This window comes from Anguilla rostrata, chromosome 7 (assembly GCF_018555375.3).
Source record: "Anguilla rostrata isolate EN2019 chromosome 7, ASM1855537v3, whole genome shotgun sequence".
Lineage (NCBI taxonomy): Eukaryota > Metazoa > Chordata > Actinopteri > Anguilliformes > Anguillidae > Anguilla > Anguilla rostrata.
In genome coordinates this window covers 2423900-2448232 of record NC_057939.1, presented here as the reverse complement: position 1 = coordinate 2448232, position 24333 = coordinate 2423900, and the positions used below count along the sequence as shown (strand labels likewise).

Below are 24333 nucleotides of genomic sequence, written 5' to 3'. Positions count from 1 at the left end.
CTCCCTCTCTCTCCCTCTCTTCCTTTCTCCCTCCCTTCTCTCCCTCTCTCGCCCTCTCTTCCTTTCCCCCTCCCTTCTCTCCCTCTCTCCCTCTCTTCATTTCCCCCTCCCTTCTCTCCCTCTCTCTCCCTCTCTTCCTTTCCCCCTCCCTTCTCTCCCTCTCTCTCCCTCTCTTTCTTCTCTCCACAGGGCCACAGCCATTCCCTGACACGGTCAGGCTTCAGACCCAGTGAACCACAGACGCACGACTCAGCAGAAGTCAGAATGGGTCAGTTACTCAGAATCATTCCACACAAAGCTGGAGTTGGCTGTGCTGACCTCTCTGTCCCATTCTGTCAGGTAGGGCGTTCACCAGGAGCACAGCCAGGTCCCATTAGCCAAAACACAACACATTTCAGCCAGGGCTGTGGTGTGAGTAAACTGTGACCAGGCATTCACAGACACGGTGGGTCAGTTCCATGGTGGGTTTAAGTTAGCCCACCAGCAGGCACTCTCACAGGTTAGCAGAAATATGGCTCTTTTTCAGCAGGGCAGTGCTAACCACTCCTGTTCCTGGAGATCTACCATCTTGTTTTCACTCCAACCCGAACAAAGCACACCTCATTCAACAGCTAGAGCAGTGCTAACCACTCCTGTTCCTGGAGATCTACCATCTTGTTTTCACTCCAACCCGAACAAAGCACACCTCACTCAACAGCTAGAGATCTCGTTGAGCTGCTAATTAGTACAGCGCGATGAGCCAGATTAGGGTAGAAATGGAAACCATCAGGGTGGTAGATCTCTGGGAACAGGGCAGTTGTTCGTATAATTGCAAGAGCTACTGTACATATCCTACCCCCTGCAGCCATTAGCTTCCTGTTCTAAAAAAAACAGCATTGTGTATGATATACACTGCCTCTACGGTGGTTTTGTTCATGGTGATTATATTGGTGATTACACCCACTGCTTTGTGCAAATAGCATTATAGTTCAGAGTATAGCACTGGGTCGCTAATGCATACTGATGCATCACAAATAGCCTGTGAAACACCAGGTAGTTTCAAACTCCAGGCTTAAAATTTAAGCCACCCTTTTATTTTTCATTTTCAAAATAACGGTCCGAGTTCTGGCTCCCGCTGAAACTCTGTAAATGAATATACTGGTAAATTAATCAAAATTCTTCTTGAAATCTCAGCAGTGGCATTTTGTTTTAATTACACCATCACAAATGCAATTTGTGTCAACACAGGCACAGCCTTTGTTTTAAACTGTAAAGTTTCAGGAACAATTTAGTGCATAAAACAGAAAAGCATGGAATAATGAAACCACAAATACCCTCTTTCAATAAGCTAAAGCTTTCAAGGTTATCAGTATTATAACTGATTTCAACTGACCGTATCCATGTTGGTCATAAAGCTACACCCTGAGCTGGCCAGAGGAGGATGGGTTCCCCCCTTTGAGCCTGGTTCCTTCCGAGGTTTCTTCTTTGGGAGTTTTTCCCAAAAAAATCTGGTTGATTGATTGATTGATATCCCATAAAGATATGTTTACAATGTTTACGTTCAAAACTAAAGGTAATAGAATTGCTTTTTAAAATCCCCTTTAACTTCTTTATTCTGCCACCAGGGGGCAGTCTGGAGCAACACCACACCTCTTTTCAGGATCCCTGTTACTCTTCTACTCTTACATGTTTTGTTACACCTGTAGCAGCCAAGTAACGGGATTAATCTTTAGATCAATCAATCACTGTATGCACACTTCTCAGCTACTACACATATTAGGTCATAAAAAGCTAAGAGCCAAGATGTGTTTTTCTGTTGCAATTCACATTTTTTAAATTATGAATTCACATTTTTACTTGGAGGCTTTACCTTTTAATATTTTTTTAAATAATCTCCAGACGATCCAAAGCTGTTTATTTTGTGTGTTGCCAGTTTAAATCAGGGATCTCAAACTCGAATCCTAGACGGCCTTTAGCATCTGCAGGTTTTTGTGGTTTTCAATTAGTAGCTAATTTAGCATCTTTAGCCAAAGCCTTCGATTCGGCGCTTACATGCTGCAACACACCAGAACCTAGCACAGCCGGGAGCCCACCAGGGCTTCAGTTCGCAATCACCAAGTAATGCGCAAAATCACAACTCAAATAAAAAAACTGTGGCCTACACTGCAAAAAACATTAATACCCACCCCACCCCCCCGAAATAACAACCTTTCCTCTGTGAAGCAACAAAATCTATTTACCCACAATGCCGTGCTCTCAATGACCTGTGGGGGGTCCCCGGGTGCCACAGACTGTCAGAGCGGTAGTTGAGGGCACTTTGCCTGTCCCAACGGGCAGGGAGCGGGCATTCTGCCAACCTAATTCACTTACTACCAAGCGGGCAGTTAGTGGCGCACTCCAGAGGCCTCCCCGCCCCCCGCACGCCCGAGCCCCCCCCACCCCGCTCCACAGAAGCACTTTTACGACCGCTGTCTCTCCCCCAGCTCCCACTTCATAAAACCTCTCCCGGTGACAGGCCGCCATTTTACACAAACCCAATTAAAAGATATATTTTCAATTTGAGTGAAATGATAGCGCTACTACACGTTATGAAATATCTCTCTTGTTTTCGCACGTTTCATATTTTATGCAGTTGCTGTCGCGTGCGTTTCAGCGCCGCACCGTAAGGGCTGGTCTGATTTATTACGCCTTCCCCCCCCCAGGCGCACGCACAAAAACTTCCACAGCCATACTTTCTTGGAGTGGCCACGAGGAAAATCCCCCATAACCCCCTGCAGTGGCACGACAGCTTTGGAGTCAGGAGGGCCATATCTGGTGACTTCACACCAATGTACAAATGAACTAGTTTCATAATGCGTCAACACGTAGCCTAATCTGGATCTGTACACGACTGACACTTAGGAGACGATGGATCACTCACGTTTGTTCGCGTGCCATCTTTGATTTCTATTTTCCACCCCTGAGCCAAGCCCAGAGGGCACGAGCCTGAATACAACTCTGGGTTGACAGGTGTTTTGACGTAATTGGGCTAGTTTAGCTGAATTTAGCCCTAGCCTGACTCACAGGATATAGACTGTGGGTATAAGCCTGGCACTGGCTTAGCGCCGCCCAAGACGATTGTGATTGGTTTAAAGAAATACAAACAAGCCGTTTTTTTCCCCTATACCGGAATGATAATGGGTTCAGCCAGACCTTTCTCCCTGGCACAGCGCTGAAACGAAGTGTGGAGATAGGTCTGGCCATGCAAGACTAATTTAGCCCTAACTTAGCTCAGGTTTTACCCTGATATAGCCTGGCTATGTCCCAGCCGATTAGAAAACTTTCACATTTCAACTAAATCCAGCCGGTTTTTCACCGAACGTCTGGATGGTATATACAATCTAAATTAGGTCTACATTGCAGTAAACTAGTCCGTTAATGTCAAAACCTAGATTTCCACGCCTCCAGTCGTCTCGATTCCATCTATATTTGAGCTTGTGCTCACTGGAAGGTCTACATGAGGGGCTCTGTCATGTCACATACAGGTAGCAGCCAAATTCACAGAAATGCCAGCCGCGGAATCCCCGTCTGTGAACTTCTCCATGGACTTCTCTCAATGAACCTGCCTGCTCACACGTGACTTTACCTCAGCCGGGCATCAAACCATCAGCCCATCTCTGAATGCTTCATTTCAGCATCATTTCCTAACATTCATTCATATTGTTATTTATAGATTATATTCTGTTATGTACATCTTCCATAATTCATAATTCATTCATCATTTCAGCTAATTCATATTCACAATCCTCAAAAACTAGTAATGCACTTGTCTATTCAACAAATATTTTTTTAAATCATTATTTTTAATGGGTGCCTGGTCTGAATTATTTAAACAAGCTGGACTCTACTGACTGTGCATTTTCAAATTAGGCTTTTTTTTTTTGTTTACTGAAGAATAAATCTGACCAGGCCTCAGTGTATTTAGTAGATATGAAACCGTGTGTACTCTCTGCAACTGCATGCACACATTTACATTAGGAATTCAGCCGACAGGGGACAGCTGTGCACTAGCATGTACACACAGTACACAGTCCTCTCACTGGTTTCGTGTGAATTTGTAGAAGTAACACAACGACATTGTGCGATTCAGAAAACAGCCTCGCAGTACCACGAGCGGTCGAGCTGAGTGATCCCACATAAAGGAGAATGATCCACCAGAAAGGAAGTGACACGTTTGGCAGAGTGTTGACAGGAGTTAAACGGTACACCTGGGGGAGGGGGGTTGAGCCTCGACCTTGGCCGTGTGGCGTAGAGAGAATGCAGATAGAAGAGAAGCAGGCCGGAACCAGGGGAAAGCAGCTTTCACAAAAGCAGAGCTTCTGCTGCTGAATCACACAGAATTTTCAAAAGAGAATATTCAACGCTGGGAAAAAAAAAAAAAAAATCACGTTTAGGGGGAGGGGCTTGTAACCATGGAAGCGAGATTCGGAGTATGTAGTTCTGTAAATGATCTTCAATGAGCCCCAGCTCTCTGAAACCCTGGAGCATCTTGTGTGGTCCGACTGTGTTCAGATACTCCCTTTTGTTTATATCTTATTCTCCTGCTTCCGTGAAATCCAGAGGGACGTTTTTTATTTTTTTTATTTTATAGCCACTGAAATGTCACAGTATTAGGCAGCAGCTGTGATTTTTATTAGGGGTTTGGGATCGACCAAAACCTTCCTGCTAAACGAACGCCAAATAACAGCGCTGGAAAGTGCTCTACCTGTCAGTCACAAACCGCCATTCTGCTCTGCAATTCATTCCAGTCCAGCTATAAAACGTCCAAGGTGGACTGCAGCGAGCCTTCAGTTTATAGTATGCATCTGTGTAACTTTAATCAGCCCGGTCACCCCGAACAGTGGTCCCGTGGCAAGTGCTGCACGTTTCGTAAGTTTGTCCAGAGAATTTAGGGGGATTTGTATTAGTTTGTTTGCCACTCTTCGGAGGAACAAACGTCCCCAGTGTAGTTGTGGGGTATGGGGGGGTAACCCAACACCCAGACACTTAAACAGAGTGAGAAGCAGTGGTGGGGAAATGATCGCACACAAAGAGTGACCCTCTGGAAAGGGTCATCAGGGGTGGAACCACAGGTGAACAGGGGGGAAAAAATTCCTCTCCTCCAATCAAAATGACTCCTATGATATGCTACAAATACAAAAAATATTAGCATTATGACTTCATTTTTATTTTATTTTATTTTATTTTATTTTTTGTAACGTATGCAAACGAGTCTGCAGCAGCACACTTTCACTTGCGTGACACAATGAGACCGTGAAACCGCTGCATTATTGGCTGAAGTTCACACGGTCAATCTCACACCGGCCCATGCCTGAAGGTACTCGGGCTATTTCTCCTTGATCTTCATCTTGACCCACATCCTGAGAGAATCCTGTGCCCGTCCGGAGGCTGGAAGACATGCTGCAGCTCTACTGACTCAGCATCCTGGCATCTCACGGAGAATGACTCAATACAAGCCCACGCCTCCCTCTGAGAAACTCCTCCCTCCCCTCCCCCAGCCTTAAAGGCACGCAATACAACTCTGACTCCTGCCCCTTTACCCGGGGGGGGGGGGACAAAATGCCCCCCCAGTAGAGGCTAGGCCATGTAATTCCGAATGAGTCTGTGAAACGGGCTCTTCTCAGGCTTCACAGCGCTGCTTTGCTTCATGCTCTCCTCACGCCTTTCCCTAAGATTCCATTTTCCTAAAGATCAGTGTGACACTTTCCTGTAAAAATTTATTTTGAAGATAATGCACTGTTTGTCTTTACAATGACACTTCTGTTGGGGCTGAAAATCATAAATCACTCTCCTCCATTCATGGTTGTAATTATTCTGCTGTATACCCTTTCAATATCAAAAACGAATTAATTTCAGTCATTTCAATTTCATATTTTAGAGTTCTCTGCCATATAAGTGCATTTATATCTTAATTCCACATGTTAATCAATCTTTCAGTCGATAAACGTCAAAGTAATTTTACACAGATGATGCATATACCGTATTTATGTCACAGTAGTTATTTTTGTTGGAATACAGGATCGTAAATAATGTTCTTCCCCAAATCTAGACACGGTGCTTACACATGACAGTGGTGATAGCAGATATATTTTACAACAGAAAATGTATTGATTTATTTATTCTACTTGCATACAGTATATGGCCGTATTATGACACACACTGATGTGCATTTATCATAGTGCTAATTTTGGCTGGAATACAGGCTGTGCCAAATGACCTGCAAGCCCGTAGCAGGCTGACATTCTAATACAAGTTCCTCGTGTTGGTGAAGCTCCGACAATTTGTGGCAGTTCAAACCAACTCGATCACTGACCGCTAAAATAGAAATCTTCCTTCCCAGATCCTCGGGAGGTCAGGGGTCAAGAAAACTGATAATGTGAGTTTTGCTCGTGGAGTTTTGGCCACTATCACCCTGTCAGAAAGCTCAAAGGTTTCTGTCAACTAAACTGTCAAAGAATGACACACTCTTCCAGAAACTGTTCCGGCAGTAACTTTCAGCAAAGGCACATCACAGCAGTGATTTATTTATTTATTTTATTTTTTGTTTTTTTGTAGAAACATTGTGAAGCTCCAAAAAAAGGTTGGTGAGACCATGGACTTCTATGTACCGCATATAGATAATTTAGTATTATAAAACGGATTTGCCCCTGGATGCTCACTGGTCAATACAACATTGACAACACTGCTGCACTATAAACCATGGGTAAATAGAACATGTGCACATCAGTTTGACCGTTTCAAATATTGTAACGTAAGCGGATCCATTGTGTGGCGCGGTAAAGCATGGTAAAGTGGGCACTAAAGCGGGTGGTAAAGAGGGCGGTAAAGCATGGTAAAGTGGGCACTAATGCGGGTGGTAAAGAGGGCGGTAAAGCATGGTAAAGTGGGCACTAAAGCGGGTGGTAAAGTAGGCGGTAAAGCATGGTAAAGAGGGCGGTAAAGCATGGTAAAGTAGGCGGTACAGCGGGTGGTAAAGCACGGTAAAGTGGGCGGTAAAGCATGGTAAAGTAGGCGGTACAGCGGGTGGTAAAGCAGGTGGTAAAGCGCGGTAAGTGTACCTGAGAGTGCGGCGGTTCCCCGGCTCTCCGGCTGGCGGGCGGGCCGCTCCCGGGCGCTACGCTCGCGGTCAGGAGGCCGGCGGCAGGTTTCTGCGGCGGCTCGGGGCCCAGGGCCTTCTGCCCGTTCGCGTGCGTGGTCACCATGGAGACGGGAGCCTTCGCCGGCGTCGTGGCGATGGCCTGGCTGGACTTGATGAGGGAGAGGGGCTTGGCGTTCCTGACGGCCAGCTTCCGAGGAAAAGGGAGAGGGGGGGAGAGAATGAGAGAGCGAGAGGGGTTAAAAAAAGAACACAAACATGCACTTTAAACATCAGCAAGGCAAAACTGGGTCGATTCCATTCTGTTCCAGGTGAGTAAAGACAGCCCTGTTGGCATCAGGAGGTCCCCAAGGGTTCCTGAGAATACTCCACAGAACACATAATCATTCACCATGTGCCAAAGTGTGGGTGGGTGTGTGTGCACGTGTGTGCTAATAGTTCCTTTGTTATTTCTGCCATATGAAAGACCACATAAAATTCCTTTTAATTTCGCAGTTCAGATGCATTTTGTAAGCAGTGACTTCACTCTTGTATGCCTTTAATAAATTGTTTTCAGAAACTGCAGATTGGCAACCTTGGAAAAAAATGGGGGAAAAAAAGTCTTCATAAAATAACGCAGTTGTACAAGTAGGGACAGCAGATTACCTAGGGCAGTCTTCTCACCTACAATTCAGTCATCTTTCTGCATGAGGTCAATGGAGCACAGAAATCAACTTTCTGTCACTTTCTACTGTCAGCGCATAGAAATGCAAGAAATGCTACAGACATCTTTACTGGGTTGAGCTGTAATGAGTCTTTCTTTTAACCCCCCCGTTTTATTAATTTCATCAGAAGTTCAGTGGAATAGTTGCATCCATATTTCATATAAAATCCATTAGGAAGTCTACAGGGAACTGTCCGAGACTCAAAAGGACGGTGCTTCCCCAGTCCAGGCCTGCACACGACGCGTCCGTCCGTCAAACCTTTCCCCCGTTTTAATGTGCTCCGCTGCAGAAACACAGATGCCCTTGGGCGTGATGAATGCAGCTGCTCTGAAAACCTTGTGCTCCAGCTGTAATACATTCTTCCTGCAAGCCTGCTGTATAATGGCGACATTACAGGGCCATTTCAGTCAAATGTCATTCATTATCTGAATGAACAACATCAGCACTTACTTCAGCGTGCATTGTGGCTGCTCATCAAACCTACAGCCACGCATTCAGAGACCAGTTTCAAAGGTGAACGCCGGAAACCAAAAACATTTTTCAGGAAATAACGTCCTTGTCATATCATCAGAAACACTCAAGCACTTTGGCAAAATTCCTTACGAAGAGTACACATTTCAAAAATTCTGCTGGTTGTGATGAATTATGACTGCTAGAAGGTACAAATGGCAGTTCTGTGTGTATTTGACATGGGATTTGTTTGTAGCATTAGTGTACAAGAATAAATCTTGTCTATTAGGGATACTTTAGAAATGTTTATTATAAAATTAGGTCATCATAAGGTGCTTCCCTCTCTCTCAGAAAAAGGCTTGAGACCCCTGGAGGTGCTTCACTCTCTCGGAATAAGGTTTGAGACCCCTGGAGGTGCTTCACTTTCTCAGAATAAGGTTTGAGGCCCCTGGAGGTGCTTCGCTCTCTCAGAATAAGGTTTGAGGCCCCTGGAAGTGCTTCACTCTCTCAGAATAAAGTTTGAGGCCCCTGGAGGTGCTTCACTCTCTCTCAGAATAAGGTTTGGCTGACTGACTGACTGGCTGACATCTCCACTTGGATGGCCAGCCACCATCTGAAGCTCAACCTCAACAAAACTGAGCTGCTCTTCTTCCCGTACAAGACCTCCTTGCTTCGTGAACTCTCAATCACGGTTGATGGCACCACAGTGACTGCCTCTCACTCTGCAAAGAGCCTGGGGGTGGTCCTGGATGACCAGCTGGACCTCAAGGAGCACATCAAGGCAACATCACGGTCCTGCAGATTCCTCCTATACAACATCAGGAGGATTCGACCATACCTGACGACGCACTCCACCCAGCTGCTCGTCCAGGCTACGGTGACCTCTCGCCTTGATTATTGCAACTCTCTCCTTGCAAACCTGCCAGCTTGTGCCATACAGCCACTACAGATGATTCAGAATGCCGCTGCCCGACTCATCTACAACCTCCCCAAATTCTCCCACGTCACTCCCCTGCTGCGATCACTTCACTGGCTACCGGTCGCTGCCAGGATCCGATTCAAAGCCCTGACCCTTGCCTACACTGCCGCCAACAGGACAGCCCCTATCTACTTGCAGGACATGACTCAATTCTATGTGCCTGCTCGACCACTCCGCTCTGCGGCAGCAGGGCGTCTTGCAACCCCTCCCACCCGCCCAAAGGGATCACAGAGCTTCTCCACCCTAGCTCCCCAGTGGTGGAACGAACTCCCCGTCCCTCTCCGAACCTCCCCCTCACTATCCATCTTCCGCCGTGGCCTGAAGACTCATCTCTTCAGACTATACCTAGAATAACCACCACCACGCTGTGTATATATATATATATATATTAAAAAAAAAAAAAAAAAAAAAAAAAAAAAACCCTTTTTCCTGTCACTTGTTACATGCTGCCCCATCCCTGCACTTCTTGGTAAATTGTATTTGTCCTAATACTCTAGCTTATTCTTCTGCCTAGTTTGGCTTTGCAGATGTTAGACCAGGATAGTGTTCTTTGTTCTCGGCTAGAAATAGCTTTACAAAATAAGTAATTGTACCTTACTGAACCCGTGTTCAGCAGTTGTCTACGATCATGAAAATGCACTTTTGTACGTCGCTTTGGATAAAAGCGTCTGCTAAATGAATGTAATGTAATGTAATGTAATGGTTTGAGGCCCCTGGAAGGGCTTCACTCTCTAGGCCCCTGGAGGTGCTTCACTCTCTCAGAATAAGGTTTGAGGCCCCTGGAAGTGCTTCACTCTCTCAGAATAAGGTTTGAGGCCCCTGGAGGTGCTTCACTCTCTCTCAGAATAAGGTTTGAGGCCCCTGGAAGTGCTTCACTCTCTCTCAGAATAAGGTTTGAGGCCCCTGGAGGTGCTTCACTCTCTCTCAGAATAAGGTTTGAGGCCCCTGGAGGTGCTTCACTCTCTCAGAATAAGGTTTGAGGCCCCTGGAAGTGCTTCACTCTCTCAGAATAAGGTTTGAGGCCCCTGGAGGTGCTTCACTCTCTCTCAGAATAAGGTTTGAGGCCCCTGGAAGTGCTTCACTCTCACTCAGAATAAGGTTTGAGGCCCCTGGGTGTGCTTTACTCTCTTGGAATAAGGTTTGATGCCCCTGGAGGTGCTTTATTCTCTCAAAATAAGGCTGGAGGAGCAGTTCCTGCCAGGAGCCAGGCTGTACTGATCGCTCCACACACAGTCTGCATTCAGGTGTTGTTATGGTGATGAGTGGGGAAAGCAACTCCGACTGACAGAGGACAGTAAACTGAAGGCAAGAGAACACTGCTGCTCTCGGCACAAACCTGCTATTGTGGAGCACTTAGCAGCAAGGTGAGCGACAAAAAAAAAAGGCTTGAAGAGAGAATAATTCCTGGGTGAATCTAATCTCCTGCAGCCTCAAGGCCTTTTAGAGTGCTGGTCAAATCAGTCTAACACTTGCCTCAGTTATTACAGGAGCCAGATCAATACCGCACTCCCTGGCAGTGATGCAGCCCTCATTATCATAATGTTAAGGTTTAGTTTGAACGAGCACTCCAGTCGAAGCCGTACGAACACCCTGAGTGCCAAGCGTTATCGAAAGGTGCATGTTCAAGCACCACGTCTGTCACTCGATTTACCTTCAAACTGCAACATGGGAGTTGCAAAATACAATTTTTTTTTTTTGTTTGGTTTTTTTTTGTTTACTTTAAATTGGAATAGCCAATCCCGCTGTGAGCCCACTCTCATCAGAACGATTCCGACCGTAAATTGGGAAGAAGCAGACAAGCGTGTTTAGAAGCTTTTCATCCAGCAGTCCACCAGCGGTGCTGGACAGCTACTACCTTCAGAGCACAGAGATCGGAGAAGATACTCTTGCACAATGAGACATTATGGTGCACGATACTGAAGAGTAACATTCACATTATAAATTAAGCAGGAAACGGGAAACTCACTCTGTTTCTGGTAACGCTATATCCTGGGTAGTATGCTAAATAAATAAAAAAAATCAAATGGAGCAGTTTAACCCTTAAGGTGTGAGATCACCAATACGTTATTAGACTGTTCTTAACGGAACATTCTAATGCTGATGTCACAATCACCGCTGATTGTTGTAATTCTAAAACACTGATTTTAGAATTTTAATACATTCCTATAAAACCTGCTCTTCAGGGGGTTAAGGAACCGTCTGGCGGAGTTCTAAAGCCGCTCGCACCGCCGTCTCTTACGCGGGTAATTCACAAGCGTCGGCGGGTCGTTTCTCAGCGGTTGCTGAGACTGCGTTTAACCGTCAGACGCAGGTTTCCACCGTGAGAGAGACGCAGGCGAGGAGAGAGGTGGCCTGAGGACAGAGCGCTTCTGGCTTCAAATGGCTGCGCGCAGGATCGGCACAACCGGGCTGGAGATTTTTTTACTTCTTTATTTTCTCTTTACCTGAGATGCTTCATCTGAACTTATTGCTATTTGAGAAGATGAAATGGCTCTCGTCTGTCTGTGAAACCGAGGAGCACTGGGACCTATCCTCAAGCTGAAACTGTATCCAAGATTCACTGCAAGTAATTTCCACTGCTCATCTCCTCCCTTCCACTACAGATGCAGTTTTTATTAATTTTGGTGACTGCTGAACTCAACCCAACCAACCACAAAAAAATTATTATTTTTTTAAAAGAATAAAGTCCTGCAGGTGAAATATTAGCGTTTGTTCTGTGCAGTGTCTGGTCTTCTGCCTGTTGATGTGCATCGCTGGTGAGTTTCAGACTGGCTCGCTCATGCATGTCCTGTCAGAACGGCGACTCGCGTCTGAACACACAAACCCCAGATATGCACGACTTATGAAGATGCGCGCGTGGACTGAGCCTATAGCTTCCGCAGGGATTCGGCTGCCAGCAGTTGTCTCATAATGTATTTGCTGTGCGCTGTGAAATGAATTTATATTTGCATTTGCTGCTCTGCACGGTCTGAGGATAACACTAGCAGTGATTTGCTGTGCTATTGGTTTTGCTGTGCACATAAAAATGTGAGTATCTGTTCCCTGCACTCGGTTTGCACAATGTTCTGTTAGATACCTTCAGTCACATCTTCAGGGCTAATTATAATTACACACACAGACACGCAGACACACACACACACACACACACTCCACCTTCGCTAATGTGTGGTGAGCGTTCTGGCGCAAAAATGGCTGCCGTGCATGGCCCAGGTGGGTGAGGTGAGTTCCCCTTCATCACTGTAAAGCACTTTGAGCATTCGGAAGAGTGCTAGGCTATATAAATGCAATGATTCATTCACACACACACACAGACACACGCACACACGTACAGTTAAATACTGTACAGCAGAAATATTGCCGTATGTTTCAGGTGGTGTCTTTGTGCATGTTAACCTTTCGCCCAGTTAGTCCATTTCTCTGGATACTGGTGGACAATGTTTCTGAATCCTTCAGCAGCCATTCTCCGCCATCACTAACTTACATCATCAATAAAAACCAGTGAACCAGGTCCAGACGCAGCCATACAGGCCCAGGTCATCACACCGCCTCGACAATGCGAGGCAGATCATACGAGCAGTATGCCGAGGGTCCAGAGCAGGCCCCCCTCTTTCTCCACACTTTCACCTTTCCATCGCACTGGCAAAAGAGTTATCTTCGTCCCATCTGTCCATGAGACTTGCTCCCAAAACTCATCATGCTCATCTGGAAGTGTAACCTCTGTAATTTGCCTCTTAGTCTTCTGAGCACAGTGTCATGGGAGTCAAATTTTGAGCCACTACCACCCTAGGTGGCACTACACCATCACTTCAAATGAGCAATTTCTCAAAATAATTATTACAGATCCAACACACACCACAGCTGGTACGGAAGGTATTTGAATTAGGTTTTAAGTCCATGACAAAGTACACCCAATGGGCTATAGCTCACCCTGCTTGGCCCCCGACATTGCTGCTTGCAGCTATATTTTTATCTCTTCAGTTATTATCAGATGCATATCTCATCAGCAATCGTTTACTTCCAAAACTTCACAAAATTGACTTGTGGACATTTTCATCTAACATCGTAGAGAAGCAAAATCAAATTCTGACTCCTAATTTCCTGCCAGAGAAATCTATGTAATCGTGTGTCTGGTGCCTGTCACACTATCAGAAGACAATAAATCTATTTAAATGCAAATCATACGCACCCCAGGTATAATTTTCATTCTGAGTGAACTCTAAGAAACAGCTTGCAAAAATAGCCTTCCTCCATGAACGTAGAGAGCAGAGTGTGTGTTTTTTTTTGTATTATCCATTCAACAATAGATACCTACATAAACTTGCATTTAAATGTCACAAAATGCATGCTTTTAAAACATTCCCTTCTTGTAAAGTCCCCCCCCCCCCCAAACAACAATTCTTATCAATCCTGTTTTATACACTGCATTTTATTTCCAAGTGTTAAAGCAATTTGGAGAGAATTTCCTGAGGTTTGATGGCCTACAACAACAACAAAAACAGAACAGAATAATTTAAATGCCTGTCAAACTTGAAAACTCCAACCTTTCGGCTGCTGATTCAGAAATGGTCTGCTTTTGATTTGATGCAAGAAACAAACGTTTTTTTTATTTTTATAATGGGCTGTTGTTCCATCCTGGGTGGCCGAACCAGTATAATCTCCCACAGTGTGATGCATTGACATTTAGGGCTCTTCAGGTTTGTACTCGCAAAGAGGATGACTGTAAAAAAATGGTCTTTCCTTCTACCCAGTAAACTCCTTGAATTATATATATTTTTTCCAATGCCAAATGCCCAAGACTTATTTTTTAAAAAGGTATCCCCTCTACCCAATCGCAATTCACCAAACCCCTGATGTCACAGCTGTTATTTCAGTGACTTGTAATAATATTCCAATTTGCAAATCTGTGTTCATTCACAGCATGTTCAGTTCCTGTGATATGATATTACCCAAGAACACTGACTCCATTGGCACTTCCTACCTGTTCCATCTCACTCATTAAGAGGGAGTTTCATTCAATATCATATTTAGAGAAATACTGCGGAGTGCAAAAAAACCTCAGGCTTTGGGACCGAAATGCACTTTCACAAATTTTAATGGGGGGAAAAGTGTTATTACTGTTAATAATAGCCTACTTCCTGCTGCCTAGTGGCACTGCACTGTACCAAGTGTTGAGTTTTTAATCACAGCAGCCAAGCCTACTTTCAGGCTCGTGCACATTACGGCAAAAACAGGGGAATCCTGTTTGCAAGCACTGCAGCAACCATAACAAAGAATCACAAAACCACACCAACACGAGAGACCGGCATCCAACGGGACACGATTCTTTTGTGTAAGTAGCACTGAGTTCTACTACTGTTCAGAGATTGGATGAGGAACGAGGTTTGAACATGTTCTACAGAGGTCCTACTGATTGCCAGTCAGTTAGTTCCACAAGACCTGCAGTCAATATCTACTTTCTTGGCATAGTACATTGTAATCTGATTTTGAATGCACCCAACACAGGTGAATTAATATTCTGGACACTGCAACAAATATTTTGGGAATGAAAACAGGTGCTTATATTAAGGTTTCTTGAATGGTGAAATGTTTTTCTCAAGTTGGAAGCCGAGTACGTGTCTGGTCAACCCTGTGCCGGATGAACTTAGCATAGCAAGATTAGCGTACAGAGAGCTGGGGCCTACACCACAGCAATATATGCAAACCACCACCGCTGGAGAGCCCTTCAGAACAACCCTGCACCATCAAGCATTCAAATTCTCTCATATTAAAGAACGCTTCTTTTATTATTATCTTCCTGTTCTTTGAGAGCTTGGCAGAAACATGCTCTTTGGCTGGGTGCCAGGGAAGACACTGAGCTGAAGGACTCCCACACACACACACACACAAATGAACTTACGAAGCAATAACCCGGTTGGTGTGTACATCACATTATCTATTCCTGTGGCAGACACTTTTATCCAGGGCTGAGCCTTTATCCCAACATAAGCTCCTCATATTCTACATTTTTATACCCATGGATATGGAGTGATACTGACCAATTAGGCTGAAGTGTCTTTTTCAAACCAGTACCTTGCTCAGGACTAAAACCCATAACATTGTACTAATTATTAAGGCTCCATAGCCACTTTGCCCTAACGCTACTGAGCACTGTTCCTACTCAGTAGGAGAAGAACATGATCTAACTAAAGATAGTCAGTTTCAGCAATACTTCAGCACTCAGCACTTTCTTTCTCTAGAACAGGGGGATCCAATCTCATCCGGACAGGGCCGGTGTGGGTGCAGATTTGCTTTAGCCCAGCGCTACAACACCTGATTTAAGTATTTAACTAATCGTATGGTATGGTCTTCAATCAAGACCTTGACAAATAGAATTAATACTGTGGCTAAAGCAAAACCTGCACCCACACCGGCCCTTTCGGATAAGGTGAGACACCCCTGCTCTAGAAGTTCCTGGTTTCCACGGGAAGTTCCTGTGCTGTCTGTGTCAATGCACAAGCTGGATGTTATGCCTCTAACCACACCTCCTCATTAATATTTTAATGAGAACACAATTCGGGTCACTTTGTGTTCAAACAACAGCACAGACAGACTTTTCAATATTCCGAACACAGCGCTACATATCTGGTCAATACGTAGGACACCTCTTCTAATACTGATAACAAAATGGCACTCAAAGATAAGCTATTCAAGTCCAGAAGGAGCAGAACCACATCTCTGAATACACAGCAGAGAAGAAGATGCTAACCAAACAGGAAGTAACACCCATAAACTTCCTCTGCCACCATCTCGGTCATCTTTCAAGCTCTTTATTTAACCTTTTGTTACAAAGTGACTCCGAAGAAAAGGATTTAATCGCATTTCTTCTCATAGCAATCGGCTCATTAATACAGCATTAGATAATGTTTTCTGTAATTGTTCTTTTTCTATTGGCTAAGGCTGAAAGGAAATGAAATAAGGGATAAAGGAGAAATCTGATGCTTGGTGGAGGGGGGGGGAGTTCATGTTTCTGTGTGATGTTTATGAATACAGTGTCTTCAGAAAGCATTCACACCCCTTTTTCAGATTTATATGCTCTTACACTGTTAATATATTCTTCTCCCTCACCAACGCAGTACATTCAACACAAAAGTTAATTTTCAAGTTAATAGTTTTAATAAAATTCTGAAGACATCTAAATGATTATGTTTTGACATAGATATGTGCATAGGAGTAGATGAAACACCTCCTGCAATCCCTGAGACTTTTCAACAAAACATACTACTAACCAAAATGTGCAAACGCAGAGTAAAAATGATTCACTCTGTCCTGCATTCTGGTGAAAATGGATTCTTTTGAAAATCAGTAATCTGCAGGAATTGTAGTGCCGTGTAAAAAGTTAAAGTTGTGTGCATGTGTAAATGCACGTGTGGGCGTGTAAATGCGCGTTTGTGCGTGCAAGTGTGTGCGCATTGCATGCTGGGGGCCTGCGGTGGGGGGCAGCAGATGGAGTCAGTCTGACAGTAACCACAGACAGATGCAGTGACAAAGAGCAGCCCAACAGCAGAACAGGGAGAGGGACTGCCAACCCCCCCCCCCCACCCCCAAACGCAAACCCCCACCCACACCCCCCACCCCCCCCCCATGAGGCTGTACCTCAAAAACAAAGAGCAATCGCTCTGAAAGCTAAGCAGGTAGGCCCCCCCTTCCTCCAGGAAACAGCCCCCCCTGAAAGCTAAGCAGGTAGGCCCCCCATTCCCCCAGGAAACATCCCGCTCTGAAAGCTAAGCAGGTACCACAGCCACAAGTGTGCCTCCTCCTCCTCCTCCTCTTCCTCCTCCTCTGAGAGAGACCCCAGGTCTCTAAACACACAGGGACTCTCCCAAACTCACAGGAGCACCTCGGCCTGCTGTCTCTGTGAGTGACAGGAGCCTTCAGAGGCCTGGTCAATACGAACACAAACACAGGCTAGCCACTCGAATAACTTCCGGAACCTTCTGCGGGCCAGAGCACACCAATACAAGAGCCAGCCCAGTATCGGCTGACCAGAGCCTGGCTGACCTGAGCCTGCTGTTAAGCACGGGATTACGACCACGGGAAATCCAAACCAGTTTGTGATGAGACTGAAAAAAACAGCACTTAAATTTGACTCACAAGTAAGGAGTACAAGAGAATGTCCTTCAGTTTCACGAGGGTAGTATTAGAATGACAGGCAAGTGGTTTTTCAGCGCGAGCCTAGTCCAGCCGAGCTTGTTATGAACTTTGAACACATAAGTAAGCATGGAGCTCTGTTTTTTATATATATATAAATGTAACCCTTTGTACATAAAAAACATGGTGTGAACTTACACCCTTTTTTTTGTAGGAAATATATAACTTTGTCACCATGAAACACAAGGACGTTCTCTGCATGGGCAGACCAAACGTGTGCTTTGTTTACGTGCCCAAACGGCCGCAAACTCGCCGCTGTTTACACCAGAAAAACAAACATCATCGTGTGCCGCTTACGACAGGAAGCCACGGCATGCCTGAAAAGTGGATGCCTTTCATTTAACTTAAAAAAAAAAGAGAAAACAACACAACGAGCCAGAGACGCTTTCTGTCATCTCGGAAGCAATTCGGAGCAAAATTGCATTCGGTGCCTCAAAAGTGTAAAACCGGTGATCGAGCTCGTAAACATTTCATCACAGTTGTGCCTTCGCGTTTAGCTGAGCGACCCGAACGCCATCCCCTCTGCTCCAGATTTACATCCGCCTCGAGTTCAATGAATTAACTTTAATTAAATGCCCTACTCAGAGCGCACCGCGACAGAATAGATGTGTCTGTTTGAGAGAGCTACGCTGCATAAAACGGTATCGATTCTTTGAGTTGCCTATTGATTACCGCATTGATCTGCTGCTGGGAACGGCTGGTCAGAAGGACCGGGGCAGGCTGGGTAATGCGCCCGTGTTTTGGGAAGGGTCACAGAGGGACAAGCGGTCCCGCAGGCCCAATAAAGCGCTCAGAACCACACTGTCCCGCCACTCCTCCAAGAAATAAAACTCGGCCCTGACCCAGCATTGGGTCAAACTGCCACCAGGAGTGCAACACAGAAAATAAACACAAATTCTCAGACCTCTTCTTCCCTCGTAGCACACTCTAATTGCTTGTAATATGATGGAGAAGTGTGTGTCAATCTACAGCATTTATACAGTTTTCTTAACATACTTTTTTCTTGTTTTTTTCAAATAGAATTGCTGCCATAGCAGCAGGCACACGCCTCCCTCCTCTGAAATTCGGAGTGTCCCCTGAGCTCTGGATGGCAGTAATGAAACTACAGCAAATCTGTCTATAAAAGAGAATCCCACTCTTATTTTATCCACACAGTTCATCCTGAGACCTCCGCAGCTCGCCCTGTCCTGTCCTCCCGTCTCTCACCCCGAACACGGTAATGGCCCCTTAAAAGGGAGCTCAGGGTCCCCTCTATCTGGGGGGCCCCCCCTCTATCTGCACACTCTCAGGAACTCAATGGCAAATATTGACTCTGTGGGTTTTAATGAGCAAACGGTCCTCTGGGTCTCCCAGCAGTCCAGTTTCACACATAATGTGTGCAGCAGGCATTTCTACAGGGAGCTGCCAGGTCCAGGAATGTCTTTCTTTTTTTTTCTTTTGGGGGGGGGGGGGGCATTTGCACCAGTTTCTGTCAATGAGGTGCCTGCTAGAGGTGCAGAGATGGATTTGTGAGTGTGTGTGTGCGCGTTTGTTATAGGTTTGAGTGTAACTGCATGTTTCCTACGTATTTTTGCGTGTTTGTGTGCATGATTTAATTATGTATGTATGCATGTGTGCCTGCGTGTGTATGTGTGTTTGCCCTTGAGGTCCACAGTACTGCCACTCATTCCTTATTGACCCAAGCACACAGATCAATCAACCCAAGACGCTGCAGTGACCCACAGATAGGACTGCTTTCTGGAACATTCCGGAATGGAATCGACATGGAAACCCTGTCACAGACCGAGCACTTCCCCCCTTCACCTTACGTACACGAAGGCATCCAACAAATGACACCTGAGACATTCCAAAGAGAGCGCCAATCCTAGACGCTTCCTTCAAAATAGTTACTTTGAAAGGCAGCGGCACAGAAAATTGGCAGGCTTCTTTCACAATGCTCAAACTTCACCAAATCTAAACTATAACTGATACTTCAGCCCAGAAACGGACACGCTGTCGGTCCGTTAATCACAGCAGACACCACAGCAGCTGGACCGAGACACTTCACTCTGCAGTAGTTGGTATTCCAGTCGCCACGGTGATAGGTGTCTACTTTTAACACGAGAGTGAGCTGTGCGGTCTCTCTCCAGGTACTGTCTATCCCAGAACATTCGCTGAATCATTCAGGTGCCATGCGCTGCCACATTAAACCTCACTGCTGGTTTCAATTCACATTCTTTTCTTCAAGTTTGAGAGAACAGTTTGTTTAATCCTGTCATTAAATCCACTTTTGTTTTTCCATCTCCCATCGGACAAATGTGATGCACTCTGGTATGTAAATCAATTTTTGGATTGCTGTTCTCAACTGAGAGAGGGTCCATTAGCGTCTGTATCAAATAAGCGACTGGATACTCCGAACCAGGGGGGTCAATCTGAATCCCTAGGGAGCCGCAGTGTCTCTGTTTTTGTGGTTTCCTTCCAATCAGCTGTCAATTAAGGCTTTGAGGATAGGGTGTGTGGATTCATTAGCCAATCACAAGGCTCAACATTTGTTTTGACCAAACTCTGACCAAACTCACCGGACCTTTTACCGTTCTCACTTCTTTGTGTTCCTGCTTTCGTTCTGGAGCAGAAATTGGGTCATTAAGCATATCATCTCAAGAACACAAAATCATACAAGAACAGACACTGTGAAACACCCAGATTGCTTAGCCTACCAAACCATTCAGATATGCATTCACATTGCTAAGTATAAAGTAAAATGTTTGTAAAGCCTTTCAAACTTTTTCTGTTAGCATTGTGTTCATCGAGAATTGCAAACACAAGCAGGCTCACACTAAGAAGTTATTCTTTTTTTTATTGTTGTCTTCTTTGCTTTCAGGATATATTTTTAAAAAACCTCAACAGAATAGACTATTTGTATTTTGTATTCAGAACTGTATTTATAGCTATTATAAACTTTGATTGCACAGTTGTTATTCAGACAGTATTTTCTTTTAAATTTTAAAGAATCTGTGTATTGACTGTTCATTTTGGCTGGGGCCAGGCTTCCTGCAGTAAAATCACTACCTGTGTTTTCCCAGCATCGTACTTAAAACCATCAGAGTTATTAATGCTAATAAAACCATCAGAGTTATTAATGACATAATTGGCTGCTTTTCCATCTGAGAGCATACTGCAAACAAACCATGCCATCTTCTGGCTGCCAGGCTACAGCAGGCATGGAGATGGCAGGAGTGGGCAGGCTGCTTTAGAGCACACAGAGAACAACAAGCACCCAGGGAACGTGCTTGGTAGGCCAGCTCATTCTGGCCCGTCAGCTTGGAGTGGTTAGCATGTCTGACCAAGCACTTTCCCTGGGTCTAAAATTCAGTCAGCATATCACCTCCAAACAGAACCACTGAGTGCCGTTTCATCCTGTGAGATACAACGTTCGATGAGGTAACTGGTCCAGCTATCCACAAATATTTATGTTCTGTCTGTCAGTTTAGATGTTGGTGAAAGAAATTCCCAGCCGATACTGGTAATCTACACATGAATTTCAGCGAGTGAATCGCATCGCTGATAATAAATTAAGAAATGGCGGTAACAACACCTAGCTAACAGCGATGAGTCATGTGCTCCTCCCCGCCTAGAGACTTCACAGAAATGCTTCTTTCTAATTGGTTGGACTTGCGATATTCTAATTGGCTGGAGTTGTGATATTATAATTGGTTGGAGTTGTGATACTGTATGTGTATAACCCGAAAACTGAAAAATCAGGCAATGGTCTTTGATCTGATCGGCTCCAATAACAAAAATTGAAAACATTCCATTATACTGCTACCACTTCTTCATATGAAGCTGTGACCCCTCACATTTAATTATTAATGATTAGGCTACCTTTTTCTTGGACACACATCACTGTCATTAAAAAATGACTCATGACAACACTATTTCCCATTTTTGTCATAGCCAGGTCAACATATTCAAAGTCATGTAAATGAAATTCGAGTCAGAGAATTATGATATAAACCCTGCGATTCAGTGCAAACATCACTGCACTTATTTTTACATGATCACTAGACTCCTTGGAAATAACGGATTCACAAATTTTCATCATAATTAGGACTGTTTCGCGGCCGAGGTACGCAAGCAGACCTCGTTACAAAGACATTTTACTGATTAGTGTCTGCACTAGTGCAAATTATTTCAGAAGATGACGACAAGCTAACGCCACCCTTGATGTTTCTGTGTAATTAGCCTGGATGACTTTGCCCTCCAAAATAAACATGTTTGAATTAATAATATAAACGATTCAAATGATCAACTTCTTGTTCTCAACCCAGATATAGTTGCGTGTGAGCAGAGCATAACGCAGCAGTTTGGGTATGGAGAGTGTGCTGAGGTCGAAATTCATCCTCAAACAATGTCTGGACTGGAATAAAATGATTTTATATCATTTTATTTTTAAAAATGTCAGTCTTATACAGCCAACCATTGCAGTCTCATTACCTGCCCAGTTTACAGACAAGATGTACCCAAAGGTTTAAGAAAAAAATGAAGATTTACTAAAGCTGAATGGCCTTGACACGAGTATAACACCCATCTTAAACGTTTCATAGAAAGAAAAAAAGTGTGAGTCGGTCAGCTGGAGAAGACCTGATGAAAATCAGACTGAGCGGACGTACATAAATATTATTTTGTGTTACTGAAAGTCCCCAGTTCTGTAGGTTTCAGCACTGTACAGAGTGTGGCTCTTGAGATTCAGACCAGAGACTCATGTCCCTACACGGGACAAAAATAAATTGCTGGGCCATAAAACGTTATTGCCCTGGATGTGTGATCATATCACTGATGGAACAGTGCAGTGTCGTAATTCTTAATTCTGTACCATCCCTCACAAACAGACATCAGCCCCCTGACCTGAAAGGTACAGGTTCAAATCAGTCAGGGTTGCTGCAGTTAGAGCCTTGATATACAGTATTTAAACAAAACATGAGCTCTAAAAACTCTTACTAAGAAACTAAGGCCTGGATTCAATCAACATTGGTTCTAGACTAAACCATACATAAGCAATCTTTTTCCACAACAATTTTTTTTCTACAGGGCACTGAGCCATTTTCCGAACAAGTTTGTCCTTTGTTTTGCATTTCAACACAGAGTATACATTGTAATTGGAGCTTCAATGTTTTCGAAAATGAACCCCAAGAAAACGTATCAATCCGGGCGTGCTGAGATCACATAGGATCCGATGAATAGAGGACGTACAGATGTGAAAATGGAGGATGAGTTCAGCAGGAAGTTGCTTTAAAGTGACACAAAGTTCTTTCATCACCCTAGCTGCGTTTCAACAAGGCAATTATAGGTTATTAATAATTATAGGTTATGACAACAGCCATTACCACAAGAACACTGGTAATGTGTTACGTTCGCCATATAATTCAAATTTTCTTTTTCTTTTGTAAAGGCAAATTTGAACACAATGGATCCTTACAAAAAATTAATCGGTAACCATCCTCAATCGTGGTGAGTTGCAGTAGACTACTAGCGTTAGCTACTAGCTGTAGTACCTAGCATGTTGTTTGACTGACGGCTCCTCTTTCAGAAAATGCTGGAAATTAAATGAAAGAGAAGCAGTGGAGGGTAGTGGACCTGGCTTTGGGGAAAGCGAGCATCCATTAGCACCTATCTCCCTGTTCTGCCTTTCATAGCGAATTTGTGTTTTAAAGAGGCAAGCACCACGGTGTGCAGATTCCAACGCTACATAATGCTGGCGTTCTCAAAGGGAGGCTGGAACGCCGGGAATCTTAGGTTTCGACCGGGGAGAGAAAGAAAATCCTTGACGGCCTTCCTGCCCCCACACATTCATCAACGTGAAGAAAGAAAAGCAGAAAAAAGAAGATAGAAAGAATAGAAGAGAGGGAGAAAGGAAAACAGGAAAGGAGGAGGGGAGGCCTTTCTATAATGTCTTTCCATCTCTTCACAAAAGAAACTACTGTAGTAGGCACTTATTTTAACTTATGGGTTTAAATGAGGGTAAAATGCACTTCTATTTAGAATGTATCGCTAAGGTTTAACCAGTAACTGGGGGAAAAAACATCTTTACTGAAGTCCCTCTTAGGACATAAAAATGAAAAACTCACGGCCACTGCTTTGAGAGCAAAACGCTATTCTGTCCGGTGGCAGGTGATTTAAGCATTCAACACACATTATTACATTTATAGGCATATTATAGGCTCTTATCCAGGCACACAGACTATCCTTCTCAATTCATAGTCATGAGGTCAGTGTGGTCCCAGAAGTTTCATCTCAAGTTTTACCTTTACTACAGAGAATTCTCTGTAGATAAATTCAGCAGCAACACGTCCCCTCCTTTGTGTTGTTTACAAACAGTAGCTCTTCACTGTCCTCAGCTGCAGCCCTTCGCATTGATATTTTACCAGGGGACCACTTTTTAGCATAAAAAATGAATAAAAGATTAGAGACTAACTTGGTTAATGTGAAACGAAGCAAGGCTTCGCCCGCACGATTATGTTCAGCAGCTTGAACAAGCAGCAGTTCAAGTTCAAGAGACTGGAGAGCAACGTTATAACTCGACAAGGACTGAAAATAATTTCTGAAAGTACATTTGGTAAGAGATTGAATTGCCACTGCAAGCACTGTTATAAAAGTTGAGGCGGGCACCATGATGGTAGCACTTTGACGACTGCAAATTTGTCTTCTCCAGTTCTAGTGCCATTTGCCTATCTCAGTTCGATAAGTTACTTTGTCTAAAAGCATTTGCCAAATTGCTAAATTAGTTTAGAATTGCAATTACATTTTTTTTTAAGTGATTAAAAACACTGCAAATATTGTGGATCCTGAAATACACTTTTATGTAAAATAACATGGATTTTCAACACTTTCACCAATCTTAGAACACTTTCAGGGTGTAACAG

At 44.3% G+C, this 24333-nt stretch overlaps 1 protein-coding gene across 1 annotated transcript in view; it reads right to left on the bottom strand.

Annotated features, from left to right (window-relative positions):
- Positions 1–24333, bottom strand: part of LOC135258763 (PHD finger protein 21B-like) — a 46610-nt gene that overhangs the window by 11748 nt on the left and 10529 nt on the right. Inside the window, exon 2 of the mRNA XM_064342323.1 lies at positions 7077–7304. Coding sequence (XP_064198393.1) covers positions 7077–7304 — 228 coding nt within the window. The remainder of the gene's footprint in view (positions 1–7076; positions 7305–24333) is intronic.